General features: G+C 43.7%; 1 protein-coding gene across 9 annotated transcripts in view; it reads right to left on the minus strand.

The window, feature by feature from the left end:
• The window catches only part of syne1b (spectrin repeat containing, nuclear envelope 1b), a 75244-nt gene that overhangs the window by 5302 nt on the left and 47736 nt on the right, over nucleotides 1–22206 (minus strand). For 5 of the 9 annotated variants that reach the window (XM_046412732.1, XM_046412735.1, XM_046412730.1 and 2 more), the window contains 51 exons: nucleotides 21815–21958; nucleotides 21291–21473; nucleotides 20919–21059; nucleotides 19996–20109; nucleotides 19726–19887; nucleotides 19238–19432; nucleotides 18926–19102; nucleotides 17802–17993; nucleotides 17258–17389; nucleotides 17022–17122; nucleotides 16735–16888; nucleotides 16472–16600; nucleotides 16205–16360; nucleotides 15884–16093; nucleotides 15602–15703; nucleotides 15375–15494; nucleotides 14833–15033; nucleotides 14578–14751; nucleotides 14221–14352; nucleotides 13735–13931; nucleotides 13420–13552; nucleotides 12797–12979; nucleotides 12488–12637; nucleotides 12031–12207; nucleotides 11770–11925; nucleotides 11508–11663; nucleotides 11206–11376; nucleotides 10850–10983; nucleotides 10520–10724; nucleotides 10115–10297; nucleotides 9877–10023; nucleotides 9619–9773; nucleotides 9345–9492; nucleotides 9145–9239; nucleotides 8816–9050; nucleotides 8169–8363; nucleotides 7799–7924; nucleotides 7362–7517; nucleotides 6405–6563; nucleotides 5651–5817; nucleotides 5333–5495; nucleotides 4794–4981; nucleotides 4536–4686; nucleotides 4230–4412; nucleotides 3892–4029; nucleotides 3206–3397; nucleotides 2744–3071; nucleotides 1863–1931; nucleotides 1002–1129; nucleotides 670–796; nucleotides 365–576 (listed from right to left, as the gene is read on the minus strand). In XM_046412732.1, the coding sequence (XP_046268688.1) occupies nucleotides 365–576; nucleotides 670–796; nucleotides 1002–1129; nucleotides 1863–1931; nucleotides 2744–3071; nucleotides 3206–3397; nucleotides 3892–4029; nucleotides 4230–4412; nucleotides 4536–4686; nucleotides 4794–4981; nucleotides 5333–5495; nucleotides 5651–5817; nucleotides 6405–6563; nucleotides 7362–7517; nucleotides 7799–7924; nucleotides 8169–8363; nucleotides 8816–9050; nucleotides 9145–9239; nucleotides 9345–9492; nucleotides 9619–9773; nucleotides 9877–10023; nucleotides 10115–10297; nucleotides 10520–10724; nucleotides 10850–10983; nucleotides 11206–11376; nucleotides 11508–11663; nucleotides 11770–11925; nucleotides 12031–12207; nucleotides 12488–12637; nucleotides 12797–12979; nucleotides 13420–13552; nucleotides 13735–13931; nucleotides 14221–14352; nucleotides 14578–14751; nucleotides 14833–15033; nucleotides 15375–15494; nucleotides 15602–15703; nucleotides 15884–16093; nucleotides 16205–16360; nucleotides 16472–16600; nucleotides 16735–16888; nucleotides 17022–17122; nucleotides 17258–17389; nucleotides 17802–17993; nucleotides 18926–19102; nucleotides 19238–19432; nucleotides 19726–19887; nucleotides 19996–20109; nucleotides 20919–21059; nucleotides 21291–21473; nucleotides 21815–21958 (8226 nt within the window). The remainder of the gene's footprint in view (nucleotides 1–364; nucleotides 577–669; nucleotides 797–1001; nucleotides 1130–1862; nucleotides 1932–2743; nucleotides 3072–3205; nucleotides 3398–3891; nucleotides 4030–4229; nucleotides 4413–4535; nucleotides 4687–4793; nucleotides 4982–5332; nucleotides 5496–5650; nucleotides 5818–6404; nucleotides 6564–7361; nucleotides 7518–7798; nucleotides 7925–8168; nucleotides 8364–8815; nucleotides 9051–9144; nucleotides 9240–9344; nucleotides 9493–9618; nucleotides 9774–9876; nucleotides 10024–10114; nucleotides 10298–10519; nucleotides 10725–10849; nucleotides 10984–11205; nucleotides 11377–11507; nucleotides 11664–11769; nucleotides 11926–12030; nucleotides 12208–12487; nucleotides 12638–12796; nucleotides 12980–13419; nucleotides 13553–13734; nucleotides 13932–14220; nucleotides 14353–14577; nucleotides 14752–14832; nucleotides 15034–15374; nucleotides 15495–15601; nucleotides 15704–15883; nucleotides 16094–16204; nucleotides 16361–16471; nucleotides 16601–16734; nucleotides 16889–17021; nucleotides 17123–17257; nucleotides 17390–17801; nucleotides 17994–18925; nucleotides 19103–19237; nucleotides 19433–19725; nucleotides 19888–19995; nucleotides 20110–20918; nucleotides 21060–21290; nucleotides 21474–21814; nucleotides 21959–22206) is intronic. The other 4 variants (XM_046412739.1, XM_046412733.1, XM_046412738.1 and 1 more) reach the window with 2 other exon arrangements.

Genomic DNA, 22206 nt, shown 5'->3' on the forward strand with positions numbered 1-22206 from the left:
GAGTCGTCAAGAGCAGCGTTCATAGGATGTCACAAAGAGAGAGAAAAAAACCAAAGTTTGTTAACAATAGAAAGAACCAACATAAGGACATAAGGCCTCAATTGTGTAAACCGATTAAGCTGGTAAAAGACATCAAGTTGCTATGTTAAAGCTTTTATCTAATCTGCCATCAAATCGGGGAGCTAATTAAGTTGCTAGAATTATTAACATAAAATTAGGATACAGTCAACAGTTTTAAAACTCTATCTAAACCATCATGTCAGAAACAATAAATTCTGAGGCTCTGAAACTGTTTATTCAGTCAATTTCTGAAGACCGCAACAAGAGAGACTAAAACAGGAGACCAAAAATAAAACCACAACACCTTGAGCTTTTTGATGCGCTGCTCGATCGTCTGGATGTCCGTGCTGAGGTCCAGCCTCCGCTGCTGCTCCAGCTCCTCCCCCGTCTCTCCCAGCCAAGTCCAAACATTGTTCAGGTCAGAGTTCAGCTGCTGCCACTGCTGCTGGTTCTGCTTTGTGCGCATCTCTTTGCTGAGGTCCTGAGCCTGCAGGAGCTCCCAGCGCTCAATCACTCCTACATTGTAAAGGCATAAGAGAAAGAAGATGAAAGCTGAATTCACATTTTAACCCACTGAATAAAAGCCCAACAACATGCACCTGATGTTACCTGATGTCTGGGACTCTGAGCTACTGGGATCTGCCAGTCCAGACACTGTGTCCTCCTCCTCCTTCAGCTCAAAGCCCATCCTCTTCACTGTGTCAATGCTGCCACGACACTCACCCAGCAGCCGCATCTACACAACAGACGTATGCCAGGTTTAAGGTATCATTCTGCATCGCACTATCAGGGTAAGCAGGTTATAACACACATTTCATGAAATGACGTACATTTTTCCTTATAACAAAGTTTTAAAACTGGATAGTCACCTCTAGAGTCAATACTGCTCTAGAGGTGAAAGTAAAATGATTGCCATGTATCATTTATGGAAAAACACGTACGTATCCCATGTATGAGGCATCCAGTTCTGTGCTTGTGGGTGTGCGACTGCGGCTGCCTTCCATCTGTTGCAGGTGGAAACGCGTGGCATCCAGAGGGTGAATATGTGAGTCTGCAGAGGCGGCTTCCCCTGTAGACAAGACGTCAGCTCGTCACCTTTGCAGGTTATGATCGGATACTGAATCATAATGGTTACTTGAAATCTACTTTACAACCCAAGAAGAGATGAGGCTCCGTTCAGACAGAGAAACACGAGACGTGGAGAGCAAAAAATGAATTCAAATAAGTGGAGTTTCACAAGTGATTGTTAAAAAACAAACAAAAAAAAACCCATCACTGCTTTGCTCTCCTGTCCTTCATTTGAAATGCAAAAGCATGTTCTGTCTCTGCGTTAACGGAGCCTCTTAAAATGTTAAACCTAAACAAATCTGCAATCCCTTTAGCAAGAACTTCAGAGTTCAGACTTGTTCACTGAAACAATGAAACGACATGCTTTTCTGAAACATAAAATGCACATCAAAAAAATCCAAAAAGGTTAGCTACACAGCACACTGCAAACAAAAGTGAGAAAGCCAGTTAGAAAGAAGGGTTAGGCTGAATTCCATTTCGCTTCCGTCAAATTGGAGACCAAAGTGAATTGAAGAAATAAAAATGGAATTGATCCGACCCTCCAGTGTTAGAAAGTGTTGCCACTGGTTACAGTGTGTGCTCAAAGTGTGCAGAAGAAGAAAATCAACACAAATCAAAGTCCAAGCCAGTAAATAGGCCACAAGTGTGGTATCACTCAGAGTGCAGCTGTTAATTCTGACCCCAAACACTTGTGGCATGCTGTGGGGGGAGTGGGGGGGTCTGCTGTTGCCTACCAGTGGAGGACCTCAGTGTTTGTTCTGTAAGCTTAACATAGGTCTCAGCGCTCTCTGGAATCACTACATCTGGAAGAAACATTATACAGTACACACATTCAGCAGGGGGCATTACGACTCCACGAACTGGCATCCATCCGCTGTTTAACCTTTGTTTGACGCACCAGCAGATGGGAGTTTGCCACACACATAAATTATCCGTCACAGGAACACACACTGCATGAGCAATTTATTGTGTGACAAAGCTTACTGAACCAACTTCTAAAGAAAATGTTAGCAAATACTCCTTGGTCTGTGGCTATAACTAAGAAGAAAATCAAATCATGACCTGTTTTATAACAAACTGTCCCTAAACAATCAGATCCAAGTCCCTCAACGTATTTTAGAGCAGTCAGTAACATGTGAATGATTTTCTCCCACCAATTAACAATGAGTATAAACTCTTGTTAACATTTGGTCCTTGTTGCTTATTCCCCCTTCCTCATTGAGAGCAGACAGGTCAGTCAGCCACAGAACAGCACCTCCTACTGTTTGGCTTTTAGTAAACTTGCGTGTGTGCTTAACCAAGGATGGGTTAAAGGCTGCCAATAATGCTGATTCTTCTTCTTCAGGTCGACTGATAAAAGGGGTCACAAGATGATGAACTGGACCGTAAATAAGAAAAGAAATATTTTGCTACAATGCTCCAGTCCCCAGTTACTCACTGAATTAACCTGACACTTATTATTCGAGTGAAACAATCTGAGAAGTTTAGAGGGTAAAATAATTTTTTCTCTTCCTTTGCGAGTTCTTCAGTTTCTACATCTCAAAAATAGCCACCATACCTCATAAACCATTGCTCCAAGTCACAAGTCACATGGTGTGTGTGTTTGAAAACTAACCGGACAAGGCTGAGGCAGGCCGCTGGAGGAAGTCCCCCTCCTCACTCTGCTGCTCTCTCAGGGCCCTGCTGGCGCTCTCCAGCCCTCGGCTCAGGTCGTAGTCATGGTCCCACTCCAGGGGAATGGAGTCCACGCTGGCTGGGGTGTCCCTGCCCGAGCGCTCTGTCCGGAGCTGGGCCGCCAGAGAGGCCGAGCGTCCAGAGGAGGGCAGAGGTGACAGGAAGCCGTCTCCCAAACGCTCGTTCCATGGTAGGCTGGACAAATCACCAGGCTCATCCAGCTCCAGCTCGCGGTCTGAGAGTGACACTTCGGTATCGTCGTCTGCAAGCTGAAGAAAAAGTTCATGTGCTTCACTTCATGTGCTGTTTGTGCTGACAATCTGGCAACTATGTGGTGCCTGTAACTGAGCTCAACAGATCTTGAAAGCATATGTAAATAAGAAAATGTTTTCTCAGGTCTTACAGGAAGCCGAATGAGCTTTTTGTAGTAGCGCTCCACTCGACCGAACACTTCCTGACAGTAGCGCTGGAGCTCCTCCAGCTCTTCCTCGATGACAGCAGCATCCAGAGGCTCGTTCTTCTCTATCAGCGCCTCTCCCTGGTGGAAGATGTGCTCGATCTTGGCTGTGGTGAGGGAAATCTCCTGTTGGAACGACTGCGGGACCAGGAGAAGAAGAGATAAACCGATAAACAGGTTCTCATTAAGCCTGTTTATCGTGCTAAACACAAGGGTCAATACAAAAATGCATGACCTTTTACAGAGGTTTGTTTCCTGATTTGATTTGATTTAACGATTTTGACACCGAGTACAACTTTTGTGATAGTCGTCTCGCAATATTATCAAGACAATGCCAGTATGCCTGCCAGTCACACTGGCAAAGAGAGGCACAAATAAATCTTAGAAAATGTGTTAATAAGGCACTAAAAAGTTTGCAAAACATATCAAGAAAAAATTAAATTTATTCTCAATGCTTATATAAGCTGTGTATGCCATAGTTGAGGAGATTGTCATGTTTGAAATTGATAAAAAAGGGACTTAATCAGTCAGCTACAGAAGTAAAAAACATGTGTGTGTGAAAATCGGGTAGTCAGTACAAAGTGAAGGAGTGAGGAGGCCTGTGTGGGTCTGAAACGCTGTCACAAACCTACCCTGAGCTGCTTGATCTTGGCCTGAATGTCACACTCAGAGAAGTGCTCGATGTTGGTCAGCTGCAGGTCCATCTCTGTCAGCCACACCAAGATGCCATCTCTGGCCGTCTCAAACTCCTCTCTCTGACTGATAAAGTGCTGCACATTTGAATTGGAGATGCTGCTGTAAAAATAATCTGCACTTGTACATTCTGCAAATATAATTTATGTATGTCTGTGACATCACTGATTTAACATTCAGCCAAATGGACAGAGCACACAGATGTTACCATCTTACATAACAGTGAGGAGAAAATTCGGAAATGTTTTCAGTAACAGATTCATAATAACGTGTGCACCTTAAGCCTGCGGAGGATTGACGTCACCCTCTTCTGCAGGTTGTCCCATCGCTGATTGGCGTCGTGAGCCATTTCCCTCAAACGACAGGAAGAGTCAGTGCGGTTTTCTCTGGCCAGGCGGCGGTATTGCTTATTGATTAACTCCAGCTGTGTTAGGCTTTCGTGGACTTGCCGCTGGAAAGCCTACAGGAACACAGACTTTCATTAACAGGGTGATAATCAACAGTGTCATCTTTCAGGAAACATTCATTTGTCTTGTGTTCTGCCTCAGTTTTTAATGGTTTACACAAAATGCTTTTGCAATACCTCAAATTTCTTAAGCTCCTCCTTGGCTACAGTGTACAGCACACCGGAGGAGTTAGGCAGAGCAGCAGTCTTTTCTGAAGTGGCCAGCCACTCCTCAAATCGTGCAAAGTCGTCTAGGAATTTCTGCCATAAACGCCACGTCTCCTCAATCCTAACAGAGAAAAATATTAATGATCGTGTAAAACCGAAACAAAAATGACCCGTCTCCCATCGCTACCATCCACTCTTTTTGGTCTTATCCAACATCTGACGTCTTACTTGAGTCTCCTCTCCATAGACAAGGCACAGATGCTCCTCCAGCGGCGATCAAGGCTACGAGTTGCCTGCTGGATGGAGTCGCACTCTGCATCGGTGGCACACGCGTCACAGTCGTGCAGAAGCACCTCACACAGATTCAGCACAGACGCCACTCCTGTACTGTGCTTCTCTATGTCACGCTGAAGCTCCTGAGTGGTGAGAGAAGACAAACAGAGTGTGACATACGGGGAAAAAGGAGGGAAATAATGACGTAAAATAACAACAGTGACTTCTGATTATTTGATTTAATTAAACAGTCCAAAAATAAGGATCATTTTTTCAATACTGAATAATAGTTAAGTTATTGGACTGCAACAATATACTGAATTAACAAAAGAGTTCTCGATTCAGCTGCTCAGCTGCATGTCCCTTTTTAATTTACAATCGCTGTATTGGAACGATAGTTGTTGCACATATAAAAAGTAAATAAATGCATTCGCAATTGCTTTTCTCAACTGAGGGTCTAAAGAATGGACTTCAGTTCATTGTGCTGTATCTACCTGCTGCAGATCGAGCTTCCTCTGAATCTCCTGGAAGTCACAGGAGTCATAGGCGATGGGTTTTGACAGCTCGGTCTCAATGTGAGCCAGCCAGGAGCGAAGGCTGCTCATATTTTTATCCAGCTGCTGCACAGCCACCAGAGTTTCTCTCAGCTTTTTCACTCTGTGAACATAATTCACTTAACTCTGTAAGTACAATATCATGCAAAGCATCTGTGCAATAATGGAAAAATTGAGGCAAATTTGTCTTGTATCTTATTCTGCATGTCCTGGAACAAATTACAGGACTGTCTAAGGTACTCAGGTGTGTCTTCTCACCTGGCTCCGATGAGATCCAGGAGGTGCTGCCAGCGGTCGCTGACTTTGTTGAGTTTTTGTTCAATTTCAGCTGCTTTGCTCTCCTGACTGGCCCTGGCCAGACGCTCTCCCAGCTGGTGCAGCTGCAGTTTGTTCTCCTCGGCCACAGTGATCTCCTCCTGGTAGTCCTGAGACACAGTGCAACATGATCCAAATGTTTTAATGCTGTACTTAAAAGCAAGAATGAGAGTCAGTAAAATGTAATTTGCAGGTTTACAGTTAGTTGGTGTATATAACAGAAACAAAACAAACAAAGGAGCCATGAAAGTGTTCAACTGCATTCGTGACCAATAAATATGCAAGAGGCAAACAGAAAATATATGAGATTGCAATGAATAAAAGTACTGAGCTCACCAAAAAATCGGAGCAGCTATGCCACAATCAGATTATACAGAACAATGCTGTCAAGTTAAATGTTACTTTTGTATATTCTAACATATCCACTTCCTCAGTCATTACTTTATTAATAGTAGCAGCAGGGTGTTACGTTAACTGAGGCAGCAGATGTAAAGAAGATGAATGACAGGTGCATCACAGCAGAATGCTTAAAGAAGTCATAAAGAAAACAGTGAGGATAAATCAGATATCGACATGGTGGTAAGAAGCTTGTCACAAACTACAGTTTTAAAAACAACTAACTATGCTGATGCTAAAGTCTGCACAAGGAGGGTAAATGTTGGATGTGTCTGAGATGGCAACTTATATTTCTGTTTACCTTGCGAAGCTTCTCGATCATCTCCTCGATGCTGATGTCTCCGTTTTGAGACACCTTGCTCTCCATGTTGGTGAGCCACTCGCAGAGCTCTTTGTACTTCTCGTTGAATACGGTCCACTCATTCAGCTTCTCACTCACCTGCTGCCTGCGCAGTGACAGCTGCAGAAACACAGCGTTATGTATTCAGTTAAGGGCATCACATCATCAAGCAAAGTGCATGTTAAACGTAAGTACGTTCTGTCAAAAAAGTCTCAAAATGTAGCACAGATCATCAAGATCGCTGCAACATGACTGAGGCATTTGCATCAGGCCGCAAGTCTGCGTTTCCTGTGTGCATATTTTATCTACCCTACACAGGATGCAGCTATGTCCTTGAAGTTTCACTTTGCATGTCAAAGAAACTGCTGCAGACAGAAAACTTCTTTTATAAAATATGCAGTGAAATTCCATTTTGCATAACATTAACTTTTGTAATATGAGGAACTGTGTGTACACGATTCATAGATTACAGCTTTTTTTTTTTAGAACTGTTCATGTGAGAAAAAAAAACCACAAGAAAAAGTGTGTTGTTCCTCTTATACTCTAGCATATAAGAGGAGCGTCAGATTCAGCTACATTTCTAACACCCATTAGTCCCAAAATTCCATCTTTCATTTTAATTATGGGGGGCTGACTGACTGACACCACCCAGACCAAACTGTGACAGTCTTGTGATTTTGTTTGACCTCAACACCACCGTCTGTTATCTCAAAGAACTGCAAACAAGTGTATCAGACGCCTGTGAGTATCACATGATTAATACTGTGTGACACAGAGCTATGAAGCAATTACCCGTAGTATTATTATTCAAAACTACAGGCAGTTTATTTGAATAATGTCCTCGTAACCCATCAGTTATGCAGTTTACAGTACATTCAGAAAGCCAGCTATGCACAGGAGATCTGTAGTTCACTGTACCTGGTGGCAGATTTCGTCCCATTGTCGATGCAGCAGCTCAATTCTCTCCTGCAGGACTGACAGATCCTCAGCGCTGATGTAGCACGACAGGGACTCCCGCAGCACAGTCAGATGGGCCAGATCCCCACTCCAGCCATCGAATGTATTCTCCAGGTCCTGTTGGTCGGACAGAAGTAACGTTATTAAAACATTTACTTGTAAATCAATGTCAGCGCATTTCACAAAGGGACGCTCTACACAACGTGTCAGTTGCTGTTCATAAACACACCATTCAAATGACTGCCGAGTCTCATTGCCCGGTTGTCAAATATCAACACTTTGAGTTAAGTATCTCTCTCCAGGTACATGCTACTTGTTTTATACTTTTTACATCATAGTTTCTTTTGTGCAAAATTTCCACTTCATGAAATTACCGGCATATCCCTTGAGGCTGTTACCTTGCAACGCATCTGCTCAGCTTGCAGATCCTCATGGTGATCAGGAAGAGGCTGAGAAAGCTGCCGTTTGAAGGATCGAAGTTTTTCCAGTGATCCACCGATCCCTCTCTCACACCTCTCCCAGTCCTGTGCACAATCAAACGGTTTCAACTGCATCAGTGAAATATATCTTGATTAATCTTCGTTATCCAAGGTAAACAACAAAATTCTACTTATTTTTTCATTAATGATGACCTGTTTGCCATTCCATATTTAAAACTTGAGGAAAAGCTGGTTGTGCTGCGGGAGGATGTTTTGAAAATCAAACAGCATTTAAACTTTATAGTATTAATTTAATGTCCTTTGGGGTTCCCTGTCTTCCCTGGTTTACCTTTAACAAGGTGGCAAGCTCTTTCTTGTGTTCGTCCAGGCAGATGCTGGCATGTTTCCATCGCTCCTGGATGTCAGTGAGCTCCGCCTGCAGGGCCACCTCCGCCCGGCTATCAGCCGACAGGAGCAGCTGTCTGCCAGCCTCCACTGTCAGGATGTAGCTACCCTGCTGTCGCTGCAGCACCTTTTCCTTCAGCTGAACCAGAGGACACAATCACACAGATGAAATTCTGATGAAGTGCCTGATTATCAAGCTGCAAACTTAGTTAGTCTCCTGCCAAATCAACTTATGTATACATACAGCTGCAGATAGGTGGCACTTATCACATCAAAAACAATGACTTATCAACGTTAAAAGCCTCTTTTGCACCCAATTTGCTGTAGCTGTTGTACTTCAGTGATTTCCAAACAGGTTTACTCTCTCCTTAGTGATTAAAATTTTGATCTTTTTGCCAGGATCCACTGAATACTACATCTCAGTCAACGTCACAAAGATCCAGTCGGACTAAAGCATCAGTCAGGGGAATATACTGTATGTCTGTTCTGGACAAATTAGTGGGTGGATGTAACACAAAATGTGTGTCTTTCCGTCCAGCGTCATCTAAATAAATCAGAGCTGTGTGCTCTGTCAGCTTTTACGTTACGTACCTGGACGGCGTCCAGCATGGAGCGGGCTTGCTGCAGAGGCACTGTAGCTCCTGCCTGAATAGCTTCTGCCGGGTGGGAGATCTCCACCAGCCATCTGCGCAGCTTCTCCACCATTTCTCTGTAGCGCTGCCACTGGCGAATCAGACTGTCAATGATGCCCCGCCTCTGCTGAGCGCGCCGCACCACACCCTGCCACTGGTTACTCAGGAGAGCCAACTTCAGGTTGAACTCGTCTCTGCAGGAGGAGAGGCAAATCAAACACAAAGCACTCAGAGAAATACTGTGTAAGATATTAAATACTGTAATGATAGATTAGGATCACTGTTTACCTGTCATCCACCTGACCCTGCTCTAACATCCTCTGTCCATCACTGATAATAGAGTGCAAGATCTGCTGCCGACTGAACATCTCAGCTTGGAATAACTGGAAGACAACAAATTGCTGATCAATCATTAATAAATAAAAAGCAGCTGTATCAGTTTTTCTTTTCTTTTCTGTTATTTTCTTTTACTTCAAAGGGACTCCAACCTCGTGAGCTTTTTGCTGCTCTATCAAACTCTGGTAATTCCCAGAAATTTCCACTGCCAGATTCTCTTCTGTTTGGACCAAGAACTCCATCCATGTTTCACACTTCTCCAGGAAGGTCTGCTGCTGCAGCAGGAAGGACTGGAGTTTGCTGCAAGGAACCAAACACCAATTTAATCAAGCAAATTAATAATGCAGAAATGAACATGCAGTGTTTTAACTTTCTCTGGGAAGGGATTTTGCACATTTTTCTTTTACTGTGGACAATATCTCCTACCTGAATCTCTCAGTGGTCTGCGCTGAGGCTGTTGACCAGCTCCTGTTGAGGTTTTGCATGCGCTTGATCTCTGAATCGTTGAGAGGAAGACGGTAACCAAGCTCATTAAGACGCTCCAGTTCAGGAGCCATACTGCTGAATTTGAGCATGAGTTTCTGTATGAGGAGAAGAGAGATGTTACGTTATGTTTGGTTGCCAGGACAACCAGTGAAATTGATTCTTTCAACTAACTAACAAAAACAAAACAACAGCAAAAACCTTGAGCTCCTCCATGCGGTCTTGGATCACTGTCAGGTCGGTGGAACCGTTGGGATCTTGCACCTTAAGAGCCTCCTCAGCTTCAACTATCCAGCACCCCAGTGAATCCAGCTGATCATTAAAGGTTTCATAGTCTTGAACTCCAGTCTGGTATGGAAGAAACATGTCAGTATGTGTAAAACTAGATGTTCAGATCTTCAGTCTGTTTGCACTATTTCTTATAAACGTCTTTCTCTACCTGCAGAGTGGTGAGCTGTCTGGTAAGTGCCTGCTCCACAGCGTTCAGCCTTTGGGTGAGAGAGACGTGATCTGACTGGATGGCAGATCCTGCTGATGTGTCCACCTGCTGTTTCAGCTGATCTCCCAGTTCTTGGAGAACTTGTAGGGAGGCCTGCATTGGAGCTTGGGATCTTAGCACCTCCTGAGACAAAGAAATAAGCCATAAAAGTTCTCTTTTTTATTTAACATACTAAGAAAAATCCTAAATGAGAAAAAATATATGTATATCTAAGCATTAAACTGGGGGCACACAGGTGCGGATTATTTTTTTAGCATAATTAAAATTTCACTTCATGAGATTTATGAAAGATCTGCCAAACTGTTCAGAGCAGTTACATCGTGGCACAGCTGTGGCCTCACTCACGCTGCATTCTTGGATCCAGTTGGAAACCTCCTCATCAGCAATGTCCTTGCTGCAGGCGAGCTTAAGGAGCTGGTCTGCCTTTTCCTCCTGCAGCTGGATGCTGCTGCAGCTCTGCTCATAAAGCTCCTTGTAGCGCTGCCATAGCTGAAGCAGGGCTTTGCTGCATTTCAGACGCTCTGCAATCTCCTCCAGTAAGCCAGTCCATCTGACATAAATCATTGTAAAAGATTATTTCAAGAATTTCAAAAAATGGGTGCATCTAAAAGCCGTGACGCTAAAGGAGAAGTCTTGCCTTGACAGCTAATATTAAAGTAAGTTAATTAAGCTCACCTTGCATTGACGTCCTTCAGGGCGTTGTTGAGAGAATCAGACACTGAAGGGTGACACTCCCTCAGCAGTTGGTGGGTCACAGCACCAAACCTTCTCAGACTGCTCTCCTGTTTCTCCAGTTCCTCTTGCAAATCCTTCACAGGTAACAGACAAATAGAGTGATTACTACAGTGCTTAACTCACCAATGAGGACAAACACAGAATTTAGAAACACTTGCCTGATAAAAAAAAATATGAACGTCACTTTCTAGAGGTTCCAAAAGTGCAGACTAATGTAATCAGTGTAAACAAATTTGTCTGGGTTACAAGTCCACTGACACGTATAATAAATCAAATGCCTCCTCATCCTAACATACCTGCAGACTTTGCACCTGCAGCTGAACAGCCTCCAGGGAGCCCGTGAGGAGACGGAAACGAGAAACAGAGTACCTTCCCTCCATCAGGTAACCATTGATCTCTTCTGAAGCCCGCTTGTAGAGACTCCACTGATCCAGCACTGACTTCAGGCTGATCTTTAGTTGCCCAATCTGTTAAAGGTGGAATAAAAGACACGGTAGCGACATTCTGTGAATTGTAAAGACCAGGCCAGAACAGGTAAGAGCAGAGCAGAATGCACCACATTAAAAACAGAGGGTGGAAAGAAAACAGTGGAGCTTACCAAGTGGTCCAGGTTAGCCCAGGTGTGATTGACACCTTGGAGTGTCTCCATGACAATAGCACAGGCCTCATCAGTCTTGTTTTGGACAAGGGCACAGCCCTGCTCCTCCACTCTCTCTAGTTCTTTCTCTTTTTCCTTCACCAACTCCTCCATCTCCTAAAAGTTCATAGTTTTCACATGGTATGAAAGGTGTGATAATAACAGCATGGAGGCTCACAACATGACTTTATAAACCAACGCTGGTACAGTAAAACAAGCTCACTTTGCAGTCTTTGAGAGCATTCTGCACAGATGTCAGATCCTCTATCCGGTGTTTCCTCTTTAATCTTTCCTCTTGAGCTGCCATCCAGGACTTCAGGGCCTGAATGCTGCTCTCATACTCCAACCACATCTCCAAAAGGCTCTCCAGGAACTGAATCTGTAAGCAGTTTATACATCTCAAGCTGCAACATTCAGATTTTGCATGGACAAATGACAATGGCTCTTACAGTTTCATTAACAGCATCAATGCCAACAGCCTCACCCTCTCATTGATGCGACCTTGCAGGATCTGCCAGCGTCGGTTCATGGCTCCCAGTCGCTCAGCAAAGTCTGTCTTATCACTGCGCTTGCTCTCCACATCCTGACCACTGATCTGCAGCACCGACTGGTTGACAAAGTCCACAGTCAGCTGCTTACAGCTTAAATCTACTCTGAAGCCCTGAATTGAAGGAAACAGCAGTAGACTCACAATTAATATGGCAGACGCAGATCCATTAACATACTAATCAGGTGCAATCGAGAAAACACCAACAACTTGGACATACACATATGCTGTCAAATAGTCGGACTTGCAGCTAGAAAAATATTCACATTTGCAAACTCTAAAAGCAGAAAAACCTCAAATGTTATTGACCATAGCTGTCACATCTTGTCCTATCAACAATTCACTTTGCAATAAAAGTCAAAGATGCCATGAATCTATGAAATCTGTCCACTACCTTGTATTTTTGCAAGTAGTCTTGAATGACATTTGACCCCACTGCACTCTTCAGGTTTTCTTCATCCTCCTCAATGACATTCTCCATCAATGATATCCAGTTAAAAAGCTCAGAGATGGCATGACGGGAGGCCAACTTCTCCATTTGGATCTGAGAAAAATTTACACCCACTGAACCAGTACATTAAACACCCACAAAGAAATAAAACACATTCTGCCAATTTGAAGGCAACTCTGTGTGAAAGAAAGGGCTAATCCTATTTGCTCTGAAGCAGCTAAGCCTGTTCAGTCAGGCTGCATGTGACGATACCTGATGCAGCTTCTCCTGGACTACTGGGATGCGTGTGAGCAGCTCAGTCCAGTGGGTGTCAATGCGTGCCAGGTCAGATCGCAACATCACCGTGTCCACTTTCTTCAGACGCAGCAGCTGGTTGCCTTCAGTTACCACTGAGTTCTTCAGGCTGGACTTGCCTTCAACTTCCTTTGAAAACTCCTGAGAAGAACAGTGACAGGAATCACCAGCTAGTATGGAGCTAAAGAACTATTTTATGATCATACTACACGTGAAACATGTGCTATAAAGATGTGAATACAGTGCATGTGAATGTAGTATGGACCAGAGATCTGCGTCTTAATGGATCCATATGCAGTCTGGAGTTTCAGTGGTGGCTTTCACATCACAGCAAAATGGTCCTGAGTTTTGTAAAGTATAAATGTTCGCATCTTAGGTATTGAAAATACTTCTACAATTGCCCTTGACTAAGGCACTGGCCTCAAATCTACATATTTACCTCCCTATTTTTGTTTTAATTGGACAGGGAGCACACACATAAATGTGGGTATGTTGAAAGAATTCAAATCTAATAGAGGTCACGTATATAAAAAAAAACATGTATATAGGAAAAAAAATACAAAACAAATCTGTGGCCTCACAAGGAAAGCAGAAAGATGGTCTCTGACAGTTTCCAGCTCCTGTGGGACTAACACCGCCTGCGTATTCCAAAATTCCAGACGCTCCAGAGCAGACTGCAGCCACTGACTGAGCTCAGCACACTCCCTCTGATACCTAGAGGGAAACCGCAGGTCAGTCACAGAACAGTGAGTCGATCTGCTTAAGATGTTTTAAAATTTTAACTCGGTAAAACTGGGACTTGCAGCCACATCTGTGTAACTACTAATATTTCTGAGCCCCTTTTATGTCAGTGCCCCTTTGGCATATCACAACTCTGACTTTGATGTGCTTCTGACCGGGTCCAGTGTTTCAGGATGGCCTCCAGACGCTGTAGTTCCTTGTTGACCTTGCTGGTATTGTTGAGCCAGTGTTCACCCAGCAGTGCGAGTTGATTCTCCAGTGCAGGACAGCACACCGACAGCAAGAGGTGTTTGCCTTCGTCCAGTACCTGATACAGCTTGTGCTGGTGCTCTGTCAGTCGCCCCTTGAGACCCTTCACAGAGAACGTAAGAGAAGTGGATAGGAAGGAAGTTTTGGTGAATAAATGAGTAACTCTCTCCCCTGCTGCAACTACACTCGTGTTAGAACTGGGGACGGTGCTTAAATCTGAGATGACAGAACATTAAATTGCTCAGAGCCCTGCAGAAGGAGGGTAGTGGGAAGACGCAAGAAACATCTGCTGGCTACTTCACATCACTCCTATTTTAGCATCAGTATCATATCAAAAAAGGAGGCTTGCAGAACCAGTTTTGGATTAGTGATGCACTGATGTCACTTTGCACCTGATACAGTGAGATTCTGTCCGTGAGCCTTTCTTCAGTCTCCTCCACCAGGCCCACAGTAGGAATACTTCCTTCAACTGCCTCCAATTGGCGGTTCAAACTCTGGTAATCCTGCACCAAGTGGCCCCAAGTCTGTACGAAAAGAGGAATACATAAAACATATGAAGCCAGAACAGCGGACAGCTTAGAGACAGACCACAGTAACTGATTGCTGGGAAATTTCCATAACTGTTCCATGACAAATACAACTTTTACTTCTTGACACTACTCCTTTTTTTACATCAGTATTTGTCCATGTTCATATTTGTCGATATTCAGAAGAACAATGGTTCACAAAAATGGCATTTACTCTCTCACCTCCAGGATGCACTCCAGCTCAACTCCTTTACTGTGTGCCTCTTTGAGGACGCTCTGAGCCGCAGTCAGCGTCTCCTCCAGTGCCTGACTCTCTTTGGGAAGCATCAGGCCGCAGATTTTTCTGAAGTACGTTTCTGTTAGAATCATATGGGACTCCAGACCCTGGAAGAACTCCTAGAAAACACAGTCAGACATCGTTGGTTATACATATTCCTCAAGGCTTCCAAGCTTATCAGAGCTTCAAGCTGACCAAACCTTATGCTTGTCCAGATGATTCTGGACTTCCTCCACAGAGCTGGCAATGATCCTCTGATCGGCAGCCATCTTGTCTTTAGCTGTGTCCACCAGGTCAGCCAGGTCCTGCAGGGCTCGCTCATACTGCTCCTTCAGAGCCATGTTCTGGTTCAGTCCACTGCGGCGGGAACCCACCGTCATCACCAGCTCCTCATAGGAATCCTGAAATTGCACACAGAGAGTACTGAGTTTTCATTTTATTTTGCTAAAATTATTCTGCCAATTTCATATTGTGTATCATTTGATTTTATAGGTGTAATAATGTCATGTCAACAATAAAATAATAATGCAAACACATCTAAATCCCTATGGACACAAACCTTGACCTGTTAAGTTTATTCCGGTTCAGGTTGAGGTTCTCCAAAGTCTACAACCTTAAAAAACTTTTAAAAAAGTCTTCTATGTTTATTTACTTTTATTAATTATATGTTTTCACAAAACTATTTAAGCCTTCAATAAGTAAAACCTATACTGAGCAGCTTTCCAGAATGAACATCTGTTACCTGCAGCTTCAGTATTTTGTTGGTTGATATCTGATCCACCTGCAGTGCTGCTCCTCTGGTTTTGAGCTCTGTAATCCTCTGTTCAAAATCTTTCAGGCTCTCCTCTGCACTGGCGATAACCTGTGAGAATTGACAGATCAAAAGAACGACGTCCACAGTCATGTTTTGTTCTCTGTAAGCATCGATGGGTGTGTGTGCATGCATGTGTGTGCCAAAGCTTGCATTACCTCCAGTTGTTTTGAGGCTGGCCTATCCATGGCCCCAGCTAAGGCCTGCAGGATCTGGCACTTGGTCTCAATTAAAGCAGTCTGGAGAAGTTGCAACTCAGTCTGTATTTGACAAAACATCATTTATAGCACATTTATAATAATGTGGGTTTATGACTTATGATAGATATTATATGTACTGTATGCACTGTATGTATATGATCATGCCATGTTTTTTGCAGCTGTTATTAAGTTGAGCAAGAAAGGCCCTTGAAAAGCAGCAATTTAAAATATGAAGCAAACCTGGTAGGTTGTGAGCTCATGTGCTCTGGTCCTCATGTGGTCACATCGTTGCCCCAGTGCACAACCCAGAGCTCCTAATCTCTCTTTCAGGCAGTCAAGGTTGTCTTCTAGCAGTGCTCGGTCCTCATGTCTCAACCCTGAAGACCCGGCTAGCAGGGCCTGGCTGAGCTTCACATCCTCTGTGACGTGCCTCACATCGTTCTCTAAAGTCTGGAGGAAAGTCCAGCACAGTTAATAAAAGAAAATTTGCCATTATATCCATAGTGTAGATAAACTGTAAATTTGATAGTTTTGAAATCCAATGATTGGATCCGATTGTACCTCTTGCTCTTGAAGCTGGGTCTCTGTGTTTGCGGCCAGCAGTACCGAGCCAGAGAAGATGTTGTTCTCCACACCGTCCAGCCAGGAGGAGGTGGATGACACAGCTGTGAAGAGCTGCTGTTCCATCTGCGGCACCTGTGTCTCACCACCCCCGGGCTGTGCACACACAACAGTGTTGCAAAACGTCCTTTGGCACTTGCATTACATATTTTGATTTTGCAATGTAATAAATTCAAATGTACATTAATGTTTTAAAAATAGTAAAACCTGAGCGGTCATGTCCTCGATTGTTTGTCTGAAGCTTTCATACAAAGTCTTCAGGGAGGATTGGTCAGCCCGTGTTTCTCCTTTAAACAGGGAACCAGCTGTGGTCACACGAGAGGCTCTGGAATATACCTGCAAAAAACAACCAAAAAAACTGTCAACAACGGGCCCTGACTTTAAAATGTGATAACAACAAGAGCAAAACCAACACACTTTACTTCTGCTACTACTTTATTCTAATAATAACAACACAATAAGGTTTGTACCGGCTGTTTGTGGTCTTGCTCCAGAGTTTTCTGCAGGAGCTGCAGTTTAGTCTTGAGCTCCAGTCTCAGACTCTCCCATCTCTGCCTCATCTGCTCTCGTGCAGCCTGAGCTTCCCTCTCAACCAAAGCTGCTTGTGAAAATGGCTCTGTTGTACTGCATGGGGACAGAAACATGAATTAATGATGCATTTAAAATCCACCACAGAAACCATGACATATATTTACATTGTAGTATTTGATTTGAGTTATATCTGCACATGTGCATGGTTTAATAGTAGGTAAAATACTTGGCGCTGCTGGGCGAGGCCTGCTGAATGAGGATCTCCTCTCCTCTGCTAGCAACCGACTGAAGCAGCTTTTTCTGTTCTGCCAACTGCTCCTCCAGTTCCTGAAAAGCAAACATGTAAAACAGTTAGATTAGACTTTGTATGTTGTAATCAAATCAATTTCATTTCTTCTTTTTTTTTCTTTATTTCATTTATTCACTTATTTTAACTTTCCAACACTTTAAGTAGCTCTGTACCCTCTGTCTCTGCAGACTGTCCTCCTGTTGTTGGGAACGTGTGGTCCGGGCCTGGGCCAGCCAGTCCTGCACACTGGGACTCTGAGAGAGGCTGGAGTCTGATTCACTGTCCTCTTGCTCCTGCAGAGAGCTCTGCAGCACCAAAACATTTAGGTAACACATCAGCAATGAATGAAGAAGAAGAACACATCAATAAATTTTGATTCACAGGTTTTGTTTTGTTTTTGAAGAAAAGCTAAAGCTAAAGAGGTGAGGAGGAGATGGATGAATAGGTTAATATTTTCTTAGCTTAGATCTTTCATTTTTTGTTATTCTTGGCCTGTAGACAGATAACAAATAAATTACTCCGTAATGAACAGCAAGTCCTGTTCTTTATTGTGCCGTCAGAAAAAATATGTCATGTGATGCTGAAAAATGCTTTTATCTACACTGTGAGTAACCACGGTGGAAACTGAACCGAGCATCATGTGATACATGAAAAGTTTAGTGTCACACATGCACACAGATGAGTACACGTCAACATTTAAAGCATGTAGTCCCCCACCTGGATGTTAATCTGCTTGTCTTGTAGCATCCTCTGCAGCTCCAACAAGCCGCCCTTCAACGCGCGTAACTTCCTGGCCAACTGCTCGGCTTCCTCTCTCGTCTCTGTCCGGCCCTCCAGCAGCAGGTTCTCACTGTGCATGGACAGCTCGGACAGGGCCAGCACTTTCTCTTCAATCTCCAGCAGCATGTTCTGCAGCAGCAGGAGGAGAGAAGCCATCTCAAACATGGTGTTTCACCACCGACAGAAGCAGACCCCTCCAGCAGTGGGCCTGAACACCCTACACCAAGGCACAGGACAGGGAGAGCTCTCCCTGTGCTGTCATCCTTGGCCCACCTCTCCCGCCGCGCCTCCTGTGCAACATATTACCACTAATCCTTCATGCTCCATGCTCTGCAGCATACATGCTCACGCTCAAATTCAATAGTAATTCTGCTGTGCAGAACACCATTCTTATTCCAGACCAGGCAATGAGTCCTAGTAATGAATGCCGTGCTAATGTTGGAAGAAACATTTGTTTTCCAGCAGGATTTCCATGACTCTGTGATCGTTAGCTTCAGCAGGTTATTCTAAGGCAGAGAGTAGCTTTCCTCCCTCGCGCCCTCCCTCCCCGCCCTCGCTGTTCTCTAGGATTCCCCTGCTTGGATATCCTAGCAGCTTTGTGACCAACACCAATCCCGACAGTGGGATCCATTAAGCGTCTGCAAGTCACAACCCCCAGATACTCCGCCCTATGCAGGGACCTGCCCTCTCACCCAAAGCATCTGCATAATCTGCTTAAGACTAGTTCTACAGTCGCTTTGGATCTTAGCCTACCGAATGCCCCTCTAACTCCACTAATGCGCTTGTTTACCGACTGAAAGGTCATGCCCCCCTGGGATGATTCATGTGTGTTAAGGGAAACAAAAGAATTATAAGACAGATGTAAATGATCCACTGGCATATTTGCTGGCCAAGAGACACTGGCTGTACTCCAGCACACAGTACTGTCATTCCTGACTACGTGCTGTGATATATTATTAAGTAGCATCATATCCATTAATTAATTTCCATCTTTTAAGGAATAATTCAAATTAAGACATTTGCATGCATTGCTTTGAATGAACAACAGAGGGAGCTCTTGCCTGACATTCAGCAAGTTGATCCTCCATATCTGTCTCCTCTAGAGGTTTGAGTTCAATGATGGAGGTCACAGTAGTGCGCGTTCTGATCAGCCACTGGTCCAGTTCATCTGCCTGGGTGTGATAGAGCTGTATAGCCTGTTCCTGACGTTGTCCCTCCAGGCGGTCACTGACGCGTTCCTGGAGAAGAGCACAACACATTTTACTTATCGATTAATTATTTGACAATGAAACAATAAAAATTATTTATCAATAAAGCACAAATATTTCCTACTGTAAGCAGTCCTTTGCTTTCACAATTTTCACAAAAACTACCTCCAACAGCTGCTGTTTCCCCGAGGCCTTCATGTGGATGGTGGCCATCCTCTCGGCCAACACAGCAAGGGAGGACTGCATGGCCAGCTGGTCAGCCATGTCTGCGTCCACAGCATTCAAGGCGATGTCCTGTGTGAAGCTTGTTTGCAGCCTGTTTATATCCTCCTGCACCCTCTGAATCTCTTCTATAAGACCCTGGAGAGGAGAGTGTCACAGCAGCAGTCATTCCTTTTTCTCTTTTCTCCCAGTGGAACAGTAATGTTATGCTGACACAAATAATGTTTTATTGTAAACTGTGATGACAAAAAGCAAAACAAGGTGACAAGAGTGGCAAAGAATATATTTTCCATTTTACTTTTTATATTTGACAAGCAGCATAACTATGAGTTCTTATCATATTTGAAACATGACGGCTCCCTGCTCTGTCAGTGCGCAAACTCTCTCTCCATCAAACTATTCAAGAACGTCATTGTACTCTAATGACTCACCTCTTGTGCCTTAATGTGACTATCTGGGCTTTTATCTGCCTCCAGAGGCTCATTCAGCTTGGCCTCCAGAGCCTCCATTTTAGAAGAGATTGACTGGAGTGAACCCTGGTAATGCTGTTGCTTTTCCAGAGCTTCATACAGAGACCTCTGCTTCTCACTGATCTGTAAGCAGACAAATTGGATAATGGGAAAGTGCTAAAGCTGAAAACGTAATAATGGTAGCTGAGAATCAATAAACCACCAAGTTGACATTTTGGATTATTCACATACCACATTCTTTAATGTCTCCCACGAGCGCTGCAAGTCATCTAAGTTGGCCACAGATTCAAACGTCGGATCATATAACTCTTGGATCGGAGCTCTTGTGAGAGTTCCTCTTCCCATCTAAAAGACATTCAAACAACACAATGAAACAGATGAAAAAACAGACAGAAATACCACCATAAAGCCCCAAACTCATTGTTAGTCATGTCGAACTTGCAGGTGGGGTACAGATACACTATATAGACAAAAGTATTGGGGCACCAAACTCTTACACCACATTCTGAATACACGGACATTAATATGGAGTCACCCAACCCCCCAGTTTCCTCTCTTCTGTGAAGGCTTTCCACATGTTGGAGTGTTTCTGTGGGAATTTCTGCCCATTCATGCAGCAGAGCATTTGTGAGGTCACACACTGATGTTGGACCAAAAGGCCTGGCTCACAATTTCCGTTCCAGTTCATTCCAAAAGTGTTGGATGGGGTTGAGGTCAGGACTCTGTGTGGGCCAGTCAAGTTCTTCCACACCAAACTCATCCAACCATGTCTTTATGGAGCTTTGCTTTGTGCACTGCGGCACAGTCATGCTGGAATAACTATAGCCACAAAGTTGGAAGCATAGTATTGTCCAAAATGTCTTGGTATGCTGAAGCACTAAGATTTCCCTTCACTCGAAGTAAGCGGACCAGCCCAACCCCTGAAAAACTGCCCCATACCAGTACTTTTGCCTCTACAGTGTATGTACATTTAATACATCCCCTGGTTCGCTTTACCTTCTTCATTTCTTAATTGCTATGATTAACTGAGAGTGTTTTATTTAACCAGGCAGTTAACAGATGAAACATTAAAGAAAAAGCAAGTTGACCACGTAGAAAGCATATGCAGATTTGCATAAAGAACAGAATTACTGAGAAGGAGAGGAGGTGGATACCTTGGTTATAGTGACTTCAGTGTGAGTGATGGGAGAAGGAGAGCGACAGACAGGAGGAGAAGAGATCTCGCTGCTAGTGCCCTCCTCCCCAGACTCCTCAGTCACAGGAGACAGGAGGGTGTGACAGCGGCCAGCCGTCATCTGACACGCCATGCAAAAATTGAATTGGGAAGGATTAGTCATAATATATGTGTTTTTGTGATAAAAGTGCCACAGTGCACCTTATAGAAAACACATACTTTATCATGAAAGCACGCTAAAAGGTTCAATTAGTAAAATCAAAAGAAGTAAACTCTTCAGAACTTTTTAGAAGTGACTCATCAGTCAGTCATTGCCATCACCAACAATCCAAAAGGCTTAAAGTTGTCTTACCATCATGGCTGTAGATTTCTTGGATTTCTCATCATCCATCTCCTGCAGCCCCTCCGGCAGTCCCTCCACATCACTCACTGTAAGCAACATGGTGGCATGTTTGGCCTTCACTGCCAGCATTTTGCATTTTGAGTTTAGTGAGGCGATCTGCTCTTGGTAACCTTTGATCTTCTGGGCCAGTTCCTATTCAAATAAATAAATACATAAATAATCACAACTTATTATGTAGTAATGAGCAAAATTTCCCTTGAAACACTGCAGTACAGATAATGTGATAAGCAGAAATGAGGACTGCATTGAATTAGTTGAATAAATACAGATGCTGCGGTGCATTTACTACTGCTGCCTCTTGGAAAAAGGGACCTCAATTTTATACGTAACGCTTCTGTGTTCAATTCACAGGCTAACTTTCCTCCAAACAATCTAAATACAATGTTAATACGTGCAAGTATGCCTTCCCCCCTTATTTTCTTTCTTCCCTGTACAGGAAAGGTGTGATAAGTGAATGAATTAAAGTGCTATACTTCATGGTGAAGGATCTGGGCCTGCAGCTCCTGGATGTTGCTTGTGGGGATTGGTCGGTCTTGAATGACACGGTGCGCTTCCTCTATGAGCCCCTGGAGGTCTCTGACTTCCTGTTCATATTGCTCGTATTGCACCACTGCCTCCTAAATAAAAACAGTTCAAGTTCAGTTCAGTTTGGTCCTCCAAAATGAATTTAAAGTGTACATGTCTCAAAATATGCATATGATCATCGATTCAAGGGAAAAAAACGATCAGAAGACATTTGGCGTATTGATTTTCTATGCTTATGTCCTCTACATACATCTCAAAGCTTGCCTGCTTTGCAGTATTATGACTCAAGCTGCCAGTCACGCCTTTATACAGACACTCTGCAATGCATATTGTGTCAGAA

The sequence above is a fragment of the Scatophagus argus genome, chromosome 15 (assembly GCF_020382885.2).
Source record: "Scatophagus argus isolate fScaArg1 chromosome 15, fScaArg1.pri, whole genome shotgun sequence".
Lineage (NCBI taxonomy): Eukaryota > Metazoa > Chordata > Actinopteri > Scatophagidae > Scatophagus > Scatophagus argus.